At 39.2% G+C, this 19,911-nt stretch overlaps 1 protein-coding gene across 1 annotated transcript in view; it reads right to left on the reverse strand.

The window, feature by feature from the left end:
- ZFAND3 (zinc finger AN1-type containing 3) overlaps positions 1 to 19,911 on the reverse strand; it is a 132,274-nt gene that overhangs the window by 77,406 nt on the left and 34,957 nt on the right. Inside the window, exons 2-3 of the mRNA XM_083434590.1 lie at positions 13,079 to 13,119; positions 10,640 to 10,666 (exon numbers count right to left, since the gene is read on the reverse strand). Coding sequence (XP_083290716.1) covers positions 10,640 to 10,666; positions 13,079 to 13,119 — 68 coding nt within the window. The remainder of the gene's footprint in view (positions 1 to 10,639; positions 10,667 to 13,078; positions 13,120 to 19,911) is intronic.

Here is a 19,911-nt window from a genome sequence, read left to right on the forward strand (position 1 = left end):
CACTTCTAGCCTGACCTCCCTCACATGGTTGCTGAGAGGATAAAATGAAGGGCAGGAGAGTATGGATGACACTTGAATATCTTGCAGGAAAGGTAAGATGCAAATGTAGCAAATAAAGAAATACATAAATAAGTGATGAGGAAGCCAGATTTTAAGAGAGGTGATGAATGCTTTTGGAGAGCCTGCCTTGAATTGAGAGGTTGCTTTCGCCACACCACTCTCAGAAAGCAACTCAGTGTGGTACGTACATATTTAATATTTACATACTGGACAAGAACATCATAAAATCAAGTAAATGTCAGCTACAGCCGTACCTTGGATCTCAAATGTCTTGGCTCCCGAACAAATTGGCTCCTGAACGATCGGAACCCAGAAGTGAGTGTTACGGTTTTCGAATGATTTTCAGAAGCTGAACATCCGGCGCGGCTTCCGATTGGCTGCAGGAATCAGAAGCCACGCTTTGGTTTCCGAACGTTTGGAAATTGAACGGACTTCCAGAACAGATTCCGTTCGACTTCCAAGGTACGACTGTATAGACTATGACTTCTTAGCAAAGTCTACTGCTTATAGTTATGTTACAGAGAGGTGCTTTTATCAGACAACAGCAGTAGCCTTCAACCACTGATGGTATAAAAAGAGGGTTATTGATTATACACACACATCTGGAAGCAGCATTTCTGGAAAAAAACAAGGGATCATTTAAAAATAAATACTATAGGGGTCTTAACATCTAATTGTCAAACAGTATCTGAAGGCCCTCAAGCCTATTTTCATAATGGTATATTTATGTTTGAGAAGAGTCTCTTGTGCTGCATAAAACTACTAGTTAGATATAATAAGCTACAGAAAGCTAAAGGGCTGATTCACACAGCTGTGGGTGACAGGACCAACAGATACACTCGTAAGAATGCTGGGTAGGAAATGCATCACTTTTATATGTGTGTAGTTGTGAAGCCACTGGTAGCGCTAAATATGAGTTAAACTGCAATATTACTTCCTAAGCATGCTTGCCTTTAGGGTCAGCATATAAAAGTTTCATCCATGGGAGCCAACACAATGGCTATAGGCATTATTAAAATTAAACATGCTAAATATAGAAAGTAAAAATGTAAGCATTAAAATACAATTGTCTTCAGTATTTGAAGCAAGGCCAGTAATTTTGTAGCATTTTGTGTTTAGACAGAAAGTCCTAATGTATACAGTGAAGCAGTCCTTGCTATGCATTATGCAAATCAACAAAACCTGATCAACTATGCATATTTAATTTGACTTTTAAACCCTCAGAACCATTATCAAAAGCTTTTTACTCTTGAATAAGGCCATATGTTGCTCTTTAATTAGAACTATTTCCATTCTAAGCTTCCAGCCCATGTTGCTTCTGAGCTTTTTGGCGGTTTTTTAAGGTCATAATCTCTAAAGTGTCTTATGCACCCAAAAATGCAGAGTCATGGTTGAAGGGAAGGGCGCTGAATTAAACTACTTCTGGAAAATTTCAGCCAGAAATCTGTTAAGACTGTAGGTTTAATTAAAACAGCAACAACAGCGCATCAGGTTGCTAACACATGGCAAAGTAAAGTTTAGCCACTTCTCAGTTTAATACCAAATATAGTTTCTTCTGGTATGTATATAAACATTCTACGGCTTGCCTTAATATCGCTACATCATTTTACCCTGCATAATGCTGCCAGAATATGCAATGCTATCCTTCACCATGGATCACAAATGGCAAATGAATCAACAGTTAGTAATTCATCTGTGTAACGAATAAGGTAATCAGGTTATTCAAGCACAGCTTTTTCACCGTCCTCCATTGAGTCTAATGACATCAAAACAGGCTGCAATAAGATGAAACAGCAAAACCAAGTAAAGTTAAAACTTGCATTTCCAACATTATTTGAAAAGAAATAGTGTTGTTAACCACACACACACACACACACACACACACATTATGAAACTATCATGTAGTCACTATTGCTGAGACAACACAATCTAGTTGTGTATCAAAGAACAATTCTGCATCAATTGTCATGAACGGCCAATTCCAGAATCTTTATTATTGGTAAAGTGGCATAAGCTAGGATGAATACTACTTGATTCAAATTCCACGACAGGGGCAATAGTTGTTAAATACTCCTGGGTCCAAGTATGCCCTCTTAAAGAGAGGACACAGCACTGCCACCTTCATAGTGCTCTTTTAAAAAGGAACCCATGTACAGAGCATTGCTCCTTATTTTGGCAATTGATCTCTTTTTAGTAAGTGCCTAACTCTGTGGTATCCAAGAAAATGACAGTGTTATTAACCAAACAATAAACAGATCAATTGAGTTCCCTGAGACATGAGTGGTGGTCTCTGCTTGTGTGCTACAATATTGAAGCTAAGGGAGTTACATAACTGTAATAAAAACTAATATTGGTCAGTATAATTCTGGACATCTCACATTTGCCAGATATGAACATGAAAGAAGGTAGAGGCAGTATTAACTATATACTTGATATATGATATCTTGCAATATTAGAGTACTTGCATTCAAAGGAATGGGGCTAAATAATATCATTTCATAACTGATGTAACTAAACTTTAGAATTGGCATAATAAAGACAAAATTCAGAAGGATTTTGCTTCCGAGCATAGATTAGTGAATGTGAAGTATTGCATATTTCTTTTTAAGGGAATTAGTCAATTTAAGATGCTAGCTGCATAAAATCATCTTCTTAAAAAGATCCTGAAATTCTCTTTATGGATCAAACTATACAATACATCAATGCGGTTTGTAGTTAAGACAATGAATAGCAAACATGCTCAGAAAAGCTGCATTAAAATTGTTAACTAAGCCCACACTATTGGGAGATTTATAAACATATACTTCAGAAAGCACCACTGCCTGGTTATTATCTTCAAGATAATTTCTCAGCCAGTCACTTTGGGGGGAGCGGAAATGCATATAGGTTATCAGATAGGTGTTTTGCTGCTCTTGTAAGAAGCACCACAAGAGGGAAACAGAAGCAGGGAATTCAAATTTTATTCCTGAAGTGACAAATGCTCTGCTATGATACTGCCCTGACCTGGCAACAGTTTTTCATGCTTTTGCAAGCACATGACTTGAAGAGTGTAATGCACTGTGTAGTGAACTATTGGTGCATCCGGCACTCATCTCCTAAAGCAGTAGGCTGCCGAGATCCATTAGCCAATGCTCAAGCCTATGTCCTGGTTTCCTTCCTACGTAACTGCTTTTTAGCACAATTTTAGATGTTTGTTCTGAAGTTGCAAACTACCCCCCCCCATCTCTCTCTCACACACAAACATACTCAGAAAGAAACAACATCTCACTTACATTCCTTAATAATGCCTATGGTCAGTTGGAGGAAAGGCCTCAATGTGTCTTTTGTACATCACTTATGAACACCAATTGCAGTCAAAGGCACTACAGTGGTACCTCGGGTTAAGTACTTAATTCGTTCCAGAGGTCCATACTTAACCTGAAACTGTTCTTAACCTGAAGCACCACTTTAGCTAATGGGGCCTCCTGCTGCTGCCATGCCGCCGGAGCACAATTTCTGTTCTCATCCTGAAGCAAAGTTCTTAACCTGAAGCATTATTTCTGGGTTAGCGGAGTCTGTAACCTGAAGCATATGTAACCTGAAGCGTATGTAACCTGAAGCGTATGTAACCCGAGGTACCACTGTACTTCTTATATTCCAGTATCTGAACTCAAACTTGTGAATTCCAGTTATACACCTTCCACACATGGAGAAAAAATGTTTGAGTGATGAGAAAGCAGGTTTTTAAATTAATATGACTTAATTTGTCCTTGCCTGTGTGCATTACTCTAACAAACCAGGCTTTGCCCCTGCATAGTGTGTTATAGGGCCCCTAAAACGAAGTGGGTAAATGACATTTGGGGTCATCATTTTACATTAAACATAAAGCCAGGAGTGTCCATTACAGTTTAACAAATAAGAACTAAGATGCAGTCACAATCATGTCAGGAATACAATGGGAGATGGGCTATACAGAAACGAACTTAATTTTTCACTTTAAAGGTAACCCACAAAAGGCATTGCCTCCAAGTACACTGCCTGTGTCTTCCTTTTAGAAGAAGATAAACAACTCTGAGAAGAGGGCAAGGCCTAAGACCTACTAACCATTATCAAAGTAAAGAAGAAATATGGTTCATATTGTTTCACTGGAAACAACTTTGTCCTGAGGTAAACAGAGCTTACAAGAAAATAAATGGTTTCTATTTTACTCTGTGTATCCTTGAGTAATTCTTTGACACTTTCTACCATTCTCAAGAGGTAAGTTTGTTTTTGGTGAATCATAATGTACACAGGACACCAGTGGCTAGTTTCTGGCAATGCTGCAAGAAGTCAGCACTGAAGATACACCCCCTAAAGTCCTGTATAGATATATATATATCTGTCTTGACAAACAATACTATGTAACAGTCAAGAAATTTGTTGGGAATGGTATACTTACTGAATTGAAATGATGGCACCTTGGGCCACCTCCTGCCCCACCTGTAACAGGGTTTATTAGCAGTTCAGTATGACCTTCTTATTTTGAAAGTGTTCACAGGAGGCCAGTGCTCATTACAAGCCAATTAATGCCAGCAACAAGTTAAATTAATCTTCTCACCATAATTCTTGGAGGCCACAATGATTCTAGGTCTATCAAGGTTAGTATTTTAATTGCTTGTCATTCTAAGTCGGGAGAGCAATAAAGAAAGAGGGTGTTGAGCTAATTCTTGTCTTTCGCCAACCCACCCCGCTTGCTATCAATTAGCAGAAGCCTTGAAGACATGGAGCATTGTACTGTATTTCTATAAACCACAAACAACTCTGAATAATGCATGTTTCTAATGACAAACATTATGACAATAAGAAAGGATGAATTTGGCTACCCTTCAAAAAAGGAATGTATTATTGGCATTTTGAAATTCACTCTCTCATAGGTTGGTCTCCTTTTTGAAGAGAAAGAGTTAAACAGTTCCTTTTACTCCCAAAGGATTTTAATCCCACTCAGCGGTGCCATGTTTTATTTAAAACATACTCTCTCTCAGTAACCACTTGTTCTAATTGGCAAGGCAAGGCAAGGTCCCAAAAGCACACAGCTCGTTACATTCAGTTTGGATTACAAAAACACGATGAAACAAACTGCATCGAAATGTACAAATTAACGGCTCAGGAGTGCACGACACGGATGTGGAATTAGATTGTAATATGGAACCAACTCTACAGGGAGGCTGGGGAACAAATCACTAGTGTCTTTATAAACTATACAAGGTTTCCAAATGAGCAAATACAGAAAACAGAGGACAAGTTTTTCCATAATTCAACTAAATTGCTAAACATGGACAGAAGAGAAGATTCCTTCTCTCCCACTCCAGTCAGCATACATGCAACAAGAGAACAGGTGCTACCAAAATAATAATAATAATGAACTAAAGAAATCATACAGTGGTGCCCCGCAAGACGAATGCCTCGCAAGACGGAAAACCCGCAAGACGAAAGGGTTTTCCGTCTGCAGAGGCGCTTCGCAAGACAAATTTCCCTATGGGCTTGCTTCGCAAGACGAAAAATGACGAAAAAAAGTGATTTATTTTTTTTGCTCCAAAAACCCTTATTCTGAATCGCTAAGCTGCTAAAAGCATTTTAGCAGCAAAACCACTAATCCCCCACCCCTTAAAAAGCCGTTTTTAGCCCTTGAAATGTCAATAACGCTAATAGCGCTACTCCGTCAATGGGCTTGCTTCGCAAGACGAAAAAACCGCAAGACGAAAAGACTCCTGGAACGGATTCTTTTCGTCTTGCGAGGCACCACTGTACTTACCAGCCCTTAGCTTCCTTCACACTGTCAACATAGAAAAGTCTCTTCACAACTAAGTCATCTGATAACATGCACACACAGGGGACTAAATTAGATATGATGTTTCAGCAGGCCTTGGGCAGAGCAAGGTTAATGGTCAAGAACTGAGAACACGATATTAAGAAGAAGTATGAAGCGAGACTATTACGAAATCATAACACAAATCAGACACACTTAATCAGAAAGGAAAATGCACAGCATCACACACACATATATTTGTGAAAGGCTTTCCATATGTCTTTGACCACAAAACTTCAGTGATGGTTTGTGAAGTCTGCCAGGCATTCAAAGGACCAGAATGGGGAAGTGTCAAAAAGCTAAAGCAGGATTCAGACTTTTAGGATGGCTAGCATCCAACAGTTACCATTTAACAGTAAATATGTAACATTTTACAGAATTAAAATGTCCTGGATTAAGCCATATTGATATGATATTCCAACAACATATCAAAGGTTCTCAAGGAAGTTAATGAAGGGAGACCCATCCATGGAATGGGTAATTGGATCCAACTCTCTTTTTTAATAGTTGGAATCTAAGTAGTTGAAGGAATGCTTTCAACCCTATATCCTGTAACCCTAAGATATCACCCTATCTCCTTCTCCCTTATTAGACCAGACGTATACGCCAACTAGAGAGCCCTTCTGGCTATGGCACTCAATCAATGCACCACCCTCCCCAGGGACATTTACCTGGCACCAACAATTCTTCATTTTTGTGCTTGGCAAAACCCTTTTTAGTCTCTCAGACTTTTAAAGTATTTTTCGGCATTTTAAACTCTTGCTGACTGCTCTGGTTTTATCTGCTGGCTGTTTTTATTGTGTGGCTTTATTATCTCCATTTTGTAATCCATCCGGGAACCTAATGTGATGACCAGAGGTATTACTTTGAATAGATTTTACCATCAGATGTAGAATACACTCACCCCCTCTCAACTTCTCATTCTGCACTGTTGTAACTCAATTGTTAATCTAAAACAGGGATGGGTAATGTGGCGCCCTCTAGATGTTGTCAGACAATAACTCTCATTATCCCTGGCCATAGCTGCCTGGGGCTAATGGGAGCCCAACAACACCTGAAGGTCCACTTGTTCCCTTCCCCCGATCTAAAAATGTTAATTTTTGAGCAAAACACAACAAGTTAGCTATATAATGTAAGCATTTTGGATATTTTAAAGACCTACATACATTTTGAGAACAGTGGAAAGATGGATCTGTTATCTACACATATACAGCTACGGGGTACATTTATTACCATTTAAAGCAATAGTTATGCTGCTAACATTTTTAAAAGCATGCTAAATCAGTTCCGTATAAAACAGACAGGAACACAAAGTACTGCCAGCTTCACAATGCTAGTCGGAGAATGACTTCAGCAACAGTCTTGCACTAGACACTCAACAGGCTACGGCTATAAAGGCAAGCCTGAATGCTGTTAAAATACACCACAAAGCACTGGCCTAATGGAGAAACACAAATTGAGGTGCCAACTTCTATCAGGCTTTAATGCAGGAGAAATTGTACTGCAGCCCTCCTATTCACAAGAGGATGTTCTTGAACAGACAGCTCAGAGCACAACTCCCCCTTTCATGGAATGCAAGCACGTCCTACTCTGCTATTGTGCATCTGGAAATTTCTTTCCACTGACAGCCAGCTACTAAATTTCAATATAGAATGGGAGATCTGAAATATTCAAATTGCCAGTATTTGGAAATTCTTAAGGAAACATTAACAGGGCAAATTGTGCTATATTTGCATTGCGGTGGATAGCATTGTTGAAACTTAAGACTCTAGTGCCAGGACCAAGAGGGTCAAGCTTGTATGTAGGTTAAACAATAGCTTCACATTCTCTCCGTAACACACCCACATTTGGTTTTTGAATAGAGCCTGTTAAAGTGATAGATGAATATAAAGTCCTACATAGTTCTAGATTCTTGTACCAGCAGCAGGGAGCACTGTGAATCTAAAAACAATTCAGGAGTCAGGTGGCAGGGTGAGGTGGAAGAGATGAGAGAGAGCACAAAGTTCTATTAAAGAAGAGAATGATGCCTTTAGTCACTTAATGAGCCAATTTGATAAGCCCATAAAATGACACGTTGAGTCCTTCAACCTGCCACAAAGAGAGGTGAAGCACTAATCTGAAGCATAATGATTGGGCACTAAAGCAGCTTTTATAGTTTTCTAAACCTATAGTGAAGATAAAACCAAGACAATTTTGATTTAAGTAAACCCACTTTACAGGAGAGATTCCATTTAGCGCACAGTTATATTCTATTTTCTTGTCGCAGACATACATAAACTAATATAAAAAAAAGTCAAGGTGCTGAAATAAAAATCTATTCTGGAATAAAGCATTTAAACTTGCTCCACTGTCAACAATAATGTTTTCTTCTATCTTGTAGAATTTGTTTATATTTGATATTATTTTAACTTGCCAGAACAGCTGGCCGAAAGGGAAGATTTCATGATGTAGCTCAAAGCAAATCAATCACATTATTCAGGCTTACTATTTTAGGGCATGCTGTGCAGCTGCAATGCATACTCCTATTATGTAGCAGTATGGATAAAAAAGTCTTGCTATCAAGTATCAACCAGTGGATCAGGTATGGGGGCTTTTATCTCTGCACACTATAGACTCTCTGGAAAAATGCCTTACAATCCCTCAAGCCTCAGAAACCAATGTTTTAGAGTAACAACAATAGTGATCTACTTCATAAGGCAACTGAAAGGAACAATGATCTCAAAGCATTTTGTACCTCAGAAGGCACAAACTGAAACATTAAAAATTACTGAAGCTTCGTACAAATTGAAAGACTTGCCTATGAAGGTTCACGGCACAATAAATGAATTGTTCTCCCTTTAATCATCTTACAAAACTACTTTCCCCCTTCTCCAGTGCTTATAATGTGTCACTTTTTAAACTGAGAATGCCCTCAGTTTCTACTTTAAATGCCTCTCCTTACTCAGTTTGTGGTCAAAAAACTGTGTTGTTGTTGTTGGTAGTGGTGTAGTAACAACAACAACACTTTATATTCTGCCTTTCTTCCTGACAGGGACCTAAGGTGGATTGCAGCAAAAAAAAAAAGCTTTAAAAAAACAATTAAACATTAAAGTGTGTGTGTGTGTGTGTGTGTGTGTGTGTGTAATCTATTAACAACTGACAAAGAAAAGATCTGCTGGAGATGCAGTAGCTTTAAGCTGCTTAATTAACCATCACATTTATAAAATATTTTCAATGAACACATTAGCATATTTTTCAGAATCTACTGCTGTGACTCAGAAATAGTTTGGAAAGACAGTAGGTCTGTTCCTTTTTAGTCTTTTGCCATCTCCACTTGTCCCCCTCCACTTCCCATTCCTTCAGAGTAAAGGAGAATAAAGAAACATTTCTCTCAGCCTTATTGTTGTTCATCATATCATAAGTAGCTGGGCTAAAGAGTCCAGATTTGGAGAATTGGGGGTGGGGTGGGGAGATTATGGCACTCTTATCTGTTTCCCCTTTATGATAACCCAGAAGATGCAGGGAGCCTGTATGGGGCAATTGCTTGGTAACTCAGGCAGCACGTTTAAAGCTTTCCCATCACTCCACACACCCTGTCTCTACATACTATTATGTAGGGTGTCTGTTGTAGTAACCAAATTGCTCTATCAGGTTCAGTACTTCAGTTAATGCAAAACAAGACTAAATATTTACCTGAAGGCTGCAGTGGGCAGTATCCAAGTAACTTCTGTCAGTATAAAGATCTACACTCGAACAACAGAACTCCTATCTCCCCACCACACCCCATGCCCTTCCCAAATCTGTTCTGGAGGGTTGTGGGAACCTCAGAAAAGACTGGAGAAAGTTCCATTACACAAGCACAAATACATGTTCTGTAAAACAGATAGTGCCCAATGAATACAAGGAAAAGGCAATAAAGTAAAAAGAGTAACGGCAAAGATTTAGGTTCAATTCACTAATCTGAAACTGTATCAACTGCAATTCTCTGATTTATTTTTATAATTGTGTGAGCATAATAAATTAGAATAATGGGGAGTGTGGGGGTTGGTTGGTTTTTCTTCCTGCTTTTATTATATATTTTGTGTTTCTTATCTTGTATTTTCATGTTCTGAACCATCCATGGCTGAAGGGCAGAATGAAAATTTAACACAAAAAATGTAAACCTCTTAGGTGAGCAGTTTATGGTGAGAGGATCTGCAACTCCAGCTGCACCTTATTAAAGTGACACAACTAAGCAATTTAGTAGGTGTTGAGAAGGGTCTCAAACAGGGGCTTCCAGCAGCCAGACAAAACCTTACCACCTGTGCCACCAATACTCTAATACAAATCTACGTGAAACTTTACATTATTTCCTTTATTTGGATGCTGAGCCCCTACTGTTTACAGCAAGTGAAATGGGGTTGCCAAGCAGCATTTGATCTTGTCGCTTATTACTTGCTATTTCAAAAATCTGAAACCAGTTTCCTGAGTTCTCCTTTTTCCTACCTACTCCAGTCTTAAGAGATTGTCCCGTGAGTGCTGTACAGCAAACCATCAGGACAGCTAGGCATATTCCCTAGCCCCATTGGATGTATGAGATCACAATAAATGTGAAATATGGAAAAATTAGTATGAAGGATTAAAACAACCACTTTTTGTGTAACTCATTTGACCTAATCATTTACATATTTCCATTCTTATTTCTATGATCTGGAGCAAAGGGTGTTGGGCTGTGCAATGGACATGGATAGCACAATTGTTTTACAGGAGTTCAGTTAATTTTGTTGGTTTACTAACCTGTTTCATTGTGTGGATTTCTTTTTTCTAAAAAAAAAGAGAGAAAGAAAATGAAGTGAAAATCAAGAACTCTCAGGTTTTCCTTTATACATTCAGTTTGCAATATTCTAATTAAATGTAAACATGAAAAAAATGCACTACAAAGATACCCACTTTAGAGCGTTTCAGTATATGAGAAGTAAAGCCCATCATTCCTTTAACCTTCTACACTGTATTAAAGTTGAACATTTTTCTTATTTAAGTGGCCTGGCTAAAATCCCAGGGTGCTACGTTAACTTGTTTTCAAGTCTCAGAGACAAAATGCCAGTCATAATACTATCAGAGGACTTCTTACACAATATGATGATGGAACACAATTGGCATTTAGGCAGCCACATTAATTTGCACTAAACGTTTACGCTTAACTCTCTGATAAGTGTAAAAAAAAGACCACAATCCTGGGTTTGGACACAGCACTAAGCTGACCCTTTTGTGGCTTGTTTATTGACTAGCCTGAAAGGAGGAGCAAATAGGAAGTGATCCAGCTGTCTACACTAGCAGAGTTTATTAAGTAAAGGTTCATAACATTGGTACATGTAAGCATGGACAACATGTAAAATGGTGTCTGTCTGAATCTGGTTTTGCCAAAAAAGGAATACCTTAGGGCTTTAAAAGGTAGGCAAATTTATTGTAGCATAAGCATCTGTGGGCTACACCCACCCTGGACTTCTTTGGGAAGAAGGGTGGGATATATATTTCACAGAATCACAGCTGGAAGGGACCTCAAGGGTCATCTAGTCCAACCCCGGCAATAAAGGAATCTTTTTGCCCAACATGGGGCTTGAATCTATGACCATGAGACATAAGAGTCTCATGCTCTACCAGTTGAGGTATTTTCATAAATAGTAATAAATATTAAGTGCATTTCATAAAATTTGCTTTAGTTCCAAGGCGAAATTGTTAAGGCTTATGGCCTTATTCAATATTGGGTGATGGGGTTTTATAGGATGTTACTCTTTGCATACTCCAAGTTGCCTATCTCCTGCAGAGATAAAAAGTGTGGTTAGATTTCATGGAAATCTATGGTCTCTGCTGCTCCTTCCTATCTTAAACAAAACAATGACCATAATATTTAATCTGTCATGGTTCTTTGACATATTTTCTTTCTTTGAGAAATAGCTGATATCTTGTGCACGCCTCTGAAATACTTCAACATTCTAAAAATCAACACTCCAAATTACACAACCAAATTCAACTACAGACTTATCTACAAAAGTGTTCCTGCTAATATAGTGCTACCTTGTAATTCTGATACTGTAACAAGAGCAGCAAAAGCTAAATATCTCAAGAGCACTTTGTTACAACAGCCTAGTAACTTAAAAGCAGCAAAGGCACAACAAAGGGCTTTGTTCATTCAATTGGTGGTACTACCATTACTACTTTCTTCTACTGCAGACTGCATTTTGTGTACTCAAAGGTTTTACAGTACTCATCTCATTCATTTATCCTCACAACCGCTCTTTAAATTACACCACTCTTTTTCCCACTTTACATAATGGGACTTGCCAAGAGTGACTTAGCTTGTAAATATATTACATTATGTATGTCAATCCACAGAATTCTATAATGGTTTATTTCCATTGGTCATATGATTATAATGTTACAGGGCTGCAGAACATGGGAACTAAGAATCTCTGCTCCAAATTAGAGGTCAGTCTTAAAGAAGTCAGAGCGCTGGATGAGACCAACAAGAACAGAATTCACAATCTTGCTCAACTGCAGTATTGCACACGTCTGAGCAAATATCTGTCTGTCTCTTTGCCTTTGCCCTCCATTTGTAAAATGTGGATAATAGTGACTACTGTTATGAGAGGACAAAATGAAACACGGTAAAAAGCACTTTATATAGTGACAAGAGATAATAGGCAACAAGGCTGTAGGTTGGAAATTGAGTTATTTTCCATCATTAGACAATATAGTTAAATATATTTCTATTGCTAGAGACTTACAGGTGGAAGAGAAATATTTTCCCATCCAGTACTGGAGCTACAAACACAATTCTCAGTTCCAATTAACATAATTAAAGCCTGCTCTATTGAACTAGAAATTCTAAAACTGCAATCTGAACTCTTAATGCGTGTAGCTTTGACAGGAGTTGTCTAGTTCAAGGGCATTCCAGAGTTCTGTAAACTTTGCTGAGTGAAGGCTTGATTGGTGCCTGTACGCAAGAGGCTCTTGCTTTTATACACACTGGAGATTGTTTCAACAAACTTGAGCAAATAAATGAAGCACCGGAGTGAGGAGAATCTGATTTCATGCACACACACTAAGAAACAGACACCCACACATAAACTCCAAGGGGGATGCCAACTATGTGCTTTAGATTGCCTATTTTAAAAAGGAGAGAGAGAGAGAGAGAGAGAGAGAGATCTCAAAACCAAACCTTTACATTGCACTTACCAGCAAAGCATTTGGAACAGAGATTCATAGTCTTGCTGGACCTGGAGTAAGAGGGGGAAAAGGAGAGCTTAATATTCCTCTTGGTAGTTAGTACAGGTTTATTTTATTTAGAGGGAGAGAGATAGACTAGAACAAGAATAAAAGTAAACAACTGCTGAAGTAAATAGTTGTGCTCTGTTGGAGAAAAATAAAGTAGCCAAATCATCTTCATAAATACACTTTTCAGCGACACATGACAGAAAGACTAATTATTTCACTTGAATGTTACAACTCTCCCCAGATGTGGTGTATCAGTACCTAGCACCACAACAAGCAACACAACATTAGTATCTATAGTTCAAATCCATTTGTATCTGAAAGGCTGAAGTGGGGAAATGTTATAGTTCAGAAGAGAACAGTTCAATTACACTAATCCCCTACCAAAACCCAATAAGGGATATACTCTCCAAGTAAACATATACTGTACTACTTAGTCTCAATGCTACTGAAAGAGCCTCTCTCTCTGAAACAGACCAATGTTATCTTCTAATTCAGAGCTTCCATTTTTAACCACTACAGTAAATATCTCCATTACTTTCTTCTGTAACATTTCTTTTAAAATGAAACTCATCTCCCACCCTTACAACCGAAGATAATTTAAGATTGAAAATGTAGATGAACTTCTGAAATTTCATCAGGCAGCACAAGGGCTGTTACTGGGCAAGAAGCACTTCTACTGGGTAAGAAGGCTTTGGTAACAACCTTGCATTCTTCCCATCACTTTCCCAGTAGGAACTGTGGAGCAGATCCAGACAAATTACCAAATATTCAACATACCAAACAACATATTACCAAACACTTTAAAAGGAGAGATATTGGAGTCATGGGAGACTTCAACTGCCCCATGTTTTGGAACTCAAGCTCTGCCAAGAATGTAAGATCCAACAAATTCCTCCCTTGCCTCACTGATAATTTCATTTCCCAGAAGAAGGAAGAAGCAACAAAGGAGCCATCTATCTTGCACTTGGCCTTTACCAACAGAGAGGATCTAATTGACAAAGTGATCGTGTCCTCTTGGGTTTTGTGATGCAGAGGCAAGGGAAAGCTAAGGGTAGTCACACATGCAGTCTGGACTTTTAAGAAGACCAGTTTCAAAAAGCTTAAGGAACTACTGGGTTAGCTCCTGCAGTCAGAAATACTCAAAAGAGAAGGGAATGGATGGAAGTTTCTTAAAGGTGAAATACTGAAGGCACAAATGCAGACAATTCCAACAAGAAAGAAAAGTGGGAGGCATCACCCAAAAGGAAAGCAGTGCTCAACTTGGTGATAACAGAATAAACAATGCAATAAGGGAACTGCAGTGCAAGATAGGAAAAGAGGTGGTGAGGGAAGACCTAGCTACTTTAAATGAATGTAAACAACCTGATGCACTTAATGAGCTGCTCCCAATGATACTAAAGGAGCTTGAGGATTTAATCTCAGAGTCTTTGAGAATTAATGGAGAACAGGTGAGGTCCCTGCAGACTGGAGGCGGGGAAATGTTGTCCCCATCTTCAAAAAGAGTGTGTGTGGAGAAGACACAGGTAACTAAGACTGGTGAGCTTGACAAAAATACCAGAAAAAGTCCTAGAACAAACAGTCCATCTGTGAGCACTTAGCAAAGGATGCTGTGATTACTAAGACCCAGCATGGGTTTCTCAAAAATAAGTCATGCCAAACAAATCTAATTTCTTCTTTTTTTATGGAGTTACAAGCTTGATGGATCAGGGGAATGCTGTGGACATAGCTGATTCCAGTAAGGCTGGTAAAATGTAGGTTGAACAAGGTAACCGTAGCAGATTACCTCAGAGAACTGGGCCAATGGAAGTTTCCAACTCCTACATCACCCTACTTCTTAATCAAACACTTTGCCTGCTGCCGTGTGCAGGAAACCCAGTGATACTATTTACCTATTTACCTGCCACAGCACAAAGTGAAACAAAGGAGCATTAAACATAACATTTCTAAGTGCCATAAGGAACACACACGCCTCAGTTTGAATATTAAAATCAAGCATAGACCTTCAAAGCTTCTATGTGCTTATTCCACTCAAGTAGTACAAACACTCTGTGCCAACAAGTTGCACAGATTATCTACCTTGAGGAAAAATCACAAAAATTAAACCAGCAGGCTAAGTCAACACCTGCATTGTTAGTATGCTGCACTTTTGTGCCATTTGCTTGGAAGTTAGATTGTTTGAAGTAATTCAGTAAGCTGCAGCTTCCCTGAGAAGCCATTAAATCTCAGGACCAGCTAAAAAAGGAAGATGCAGAGTTTAAATGGTTCAGACAGAGATATTTTCAACTTTGTTTGAGCATTAAGAAGGTAGGCTAGTTTCAATTTGAAGTCTCCATAGAATTTTTTCAAATATTCATATTCTGGTACCAAAATTGCAGGACAGACATTGTGTGTGTGTTTAATAACATGGCTATCAATTCTGGAAAAAGGAACAGCTTGTGTGTCATCTTTTCAGGCAAAGAATAGTTTAATCGCTTTTGACTGAGTTTCAAAAATCAACCATTATGCAAGTACGGGCCAGTCGTGACCGACTCTAGGGTTGTGCGCTCATCTCACTCAAGAGGCCGGGAGCCGTCGCCGTCCGAGGACACTTCCGGGTCACGTGGCCAGCGTGACAAAGCTGCACTGGTGAGCCAGCACCCGTTTACCTTCCCGCTATAAAGCGGTACCTATTTATCTACTTGCACTTAGGGGTGCTTTCGAACTGCTAGGTGGGCAGGAGCTGGGACTGAATGACGGGAGCTCACCCCGCCGCGGGGATTCGAACCGCCGACCTTACGATCAGCAAGTCCTAGGCACTGAGGTTTTACCCACAGCGCCACCCGCGCTGTATGCAAGTACAAGGAAACAAATGTCAGACACCATGAAGCAAATGAATAGGTTAATTTTCAAGTCACAGCAGAGAAAAAGGGTAGGGTAATGGACTCTAGTTCCAGAAATATTTCACTTTTCAAAGCAGAAAAAGGCTTTATTTGCACACTAACAGCTTTATGTAAAGTGATGTACAAGTATATCAAGAACAGGTACACTACATTTTTGTTGAAGGTGACCTACAATATTCATACCAGAGCTCAGTGACATTTTCATGATGGAAAATAGTATTTATACATTGCTTGCCTTTTGCTGGACCTATCAATTGGAGACAATTGTTATTTTTTGAAGTGTGCTTTTGCGCTATCATACTGCTAGCAATACAGCTGAGATACACCATTTGACAAAGTAAAGTTCTGATCAGTATTTCCTACTACATTGTAGAATGGCAAGGAACAGTCTTGCTTAGGACTTCTAGTACTGTACAATATCTCAGCAATTACCATAACTCTCAGCTGAACATAAATTGTTTGCTGTTTATCTTCTTACATCTAAAAATAATCCTAGTTTTCAAAGCAGCAGACGATATGATAAACCTAGACTGCACTATCTGAATTGCAGGTATGGACTCCTTATTTGGAGACTTTGGGGTGGGTTTGTTTTTCAAAAAATGTGTTTTCTTGATTTTCAAAGCTTACAGAAGCTGTTAGAATAAAAAGAACAAGAATAAAATACTAAAGAGATAATCAAATTAAGAAAATGATTTTAATCTGTCTTGTTTGTATTATTATATTTTATAATATATTATAAAATTATTTATATTATACACAGCTATAATATCTACAGTCTATAATAAGTTCAGATAAATAACTATTAATTGTTCCCTCCATACAATAACATCCTACACGTTACAAGAGGTGCCAGAGAGAATAGTTCTAAGCCTTGTCTAGACCAGGATTCTCCTAATGAACTCCATCAGTTGAAGCTCTACACAAGCGTTTCTGCTTGTACAATGGGGCTTCTCCACTCCCCCTGTGCACCCCCTGAAATAAGCTCGGGGGGGGTGTCAGGAGAAACCCAGAAAAACACATGGAGAAAGAAGGTGGGATCGTTCCATCTGGCAAGCTGATATGCTGCACAGATGGAACATTTGTTAACAGCTTGGTGTTGAATTCCTCCCTCAGTCTCCAAGTCCAGACACAGATTTGCCCATTCATCAGCAATCTAACAACTGGGCCTCAGAAAAAAAATAGTTACTGAAGCATTTGTACTTCTAAAGCCTTGCATTTATTTAGTAGTATTAAATCTTTTTATGAAATGCTTTCATGAACCAGGAACTTTTAATGGCATTCCAATTGCTTGTGCTCCCTTCCTATTAAAGAAATGATGATACTAAATGGCATAATTTTCTGCATTATATATCAATAGAGGTTCTTCTGCACAGTAGCCTGATTCACACATCATGCTAAACCAAACCATAGCTTAGTGAGAACATGCAAGCTGCTGGACAGGAGAACGCAACCAATTTGTTGCTCTTTTCTGCTGAGCTAAGCCATGATCTGACTGGTTTAGCCTGGAAAACAGGAAACAGAGGAGATATGATAAAGGTAAAGGACTCCTGACAGTTAAGTCCAGTTGCAGACAACTCCGGGGCTGCAGCGCTCATCTTGCTTTACAGGCCGAGGGAGCCGGAGTTTGTCCACAGACAGTTTTTCCGGGTCATGCGGCCACCATGACTAAACCGTTTCTGGCACAACGGAACACCGAAAGCAGAGCAGCACACGGAAATACTGTTTACCTTCCCGCTGGAGTGGTACCTATTTATCTACTTGAACTTTTGGAGTGCTTTTGAACTGCTAGGTTGGCAGGAGCTGGGACTGAGAAACAGGAACACACCCCGTCATGGGGATTCGAGCCTCTGACCTTCTGATCGGCAAGCTCAAGAGGCTCAGTGGTTTAGACCACAGCGCCACCCACATCCCATAGGAGATATGATAGCCATCTTCAAATACCTAAAGGGCTGTCACATGGAAAATGAAGCAAGCTGGTTTTATCCTGCTATGATTCTACGACTTGCTGTGACATCCAGGTTCAGGATTCTGGTTTAGCTCTCTCCAGACTAACCACGAACTGTAATCAAAGTTTGTCTTAGGTTTACAACTTGCAGTTTGTCTGGCAGAGCTAAGCTTAGCTGAGTGCAGCACAACAACAAAACAAGTGAAGAGGAGCAAGGCAGCTGCGATCATGTCTCCCAAGAGCCAATAAGCTCACATTTTTTTGCTAATTCATGGTTTGGCTTAGCAAACCAGATAACTGGAATATGTACCTTATTACTGTATACTGTAGTTCCCACATGCTGGCACTAATCCAGCAAAAGCTAACCCCTACCAAGTACCACTGATACCAAGGGAAGAAATTATTCACCATGAAGCTTAGCTGGTGCCTTCCACAATTTCCAGAGGAGCACCCATGTTAGCCTGTGGCAGCAAAAATATAGTCTCTAAACATATTACATGACTCCAAGAACTTTATTATCGTGCAAGCTTTCGTGGACTTAAAATCAACACTTTTGTGATAATAATGAATTGTTTTGTATACATAAGACTTAACCCAACCAACATGGAATTTATTGCATTTCCTTTCAATTTGACTATTGTGTAGATGTACCTGCCAACTCATGGATAACATTCCGTGCACCTGGTAAAGTGAACACTAGTCCACAAAACCTTATTGCTGTAAAGAAGGTATTTTATATCTGAGGTGCAACAGGACTCCTTGCTGCTTTAGTTTCTGTGGGTTTATGGCCACGATGTGCAACTTTTCTATCAGAGGGTTGTGCTGACTGAGTCATGACGCGATATCCTTGTGAGGATATTCAAATTATTTTATCTGCAAGACCTAAGTCCAGGGAAGGAACAAGATAGGTCATACCTTATTAACCTTTGAACGTTTAGGCGAGTGGGCTAGTACCATTTTTTTGTGGCTAGTAGCAAGCACAACTGCACTACAGAATGGAATGCTATTGCTAGTATAGTGGTGCCTCGCAAGACGAAAAGAATCCGTTCCGCGAGTCTTTTCGTCTTGCGAAGCAAGCCCATTGACGGATTAGCGCTATTAGCGCTATTGGCACTTTAAGGGCTAAAAACGGCTTTTTAAGCCTTGGGGGATTAGCGGCTTTGCTGCTAAAATGCTTTTAGCAGCTTAGTGATTCAAAATAAGGGGTTTTGGAGCAAAAAAAAAAACCTCAATTTTTTTTGTCAATTTTCGTCTTGCGAAGCAAGCCCATAGGGAAATTCGTCTTGCGAAGCGCCTCTGCAGACGGAAAACCCTTTCGTCTTGCGGGTTTGCCGTCTTGCGAGGCATTCGTCTTGCGGGGCACCACTGTATTGCTTTCTGCATTTTTTAGAAGTCCAGCTGAAGGATATGTAGAGGTCACTAATTTCTTCAAGAAATTAAAAAGACAGTTATTTTATGAAAAAACAGTTTTCTTTTTCCTTTCTTTGGATGGTACAAATTACATATTTGTTTAGAAGTTACACAGATGCTGATAGTGGCAAGAACCAGTTCATATCATTACAATCCAATTTTACATAACATTAGATTCTCTTATAATGGAAGCCTCAAATGAACTCTGCAATGCCTTCCTCAATTTATAACAAGCAAAACAGAAAGGGATGCAGCTGTACACCTACAAAAATGAAATTTTCAGATAAGGGAAGCATTTTCTTCAGCAACAAGGAGCGGCGCTGCTATTTTTACATGCATTAGGAAGCACATGGCATAAAATCCAGGCACTCAGCTTTCATCCTTGCAGCTGCAGTACATAAAACATGAAGATAGCACCTTAACATCTTCCATGTTTAGGGGATTTAGAATCTGTATGTGCATGGCAACTTGCCCCTTCCTCATAGTTCCTGACCACGCTTCCACATTCATATCTCTTCTCTGACCTATTATTTATCTACCACTATTCTCTACACAACAAA

This window comes from Podarcis tiliguerta, assembly GCF_965153285.1.
Source record: "Podarcis tiliguerta genome assembly, chromosome: 3".
In the NCBI taxonomy this organism is placed as follows: domain Eukaryota; kingdom Metazoa; phylum Chordata; class Lepidosauria; order Squamata; family Lacertidae; genus Podarcis; species Podarcis tiliguerta.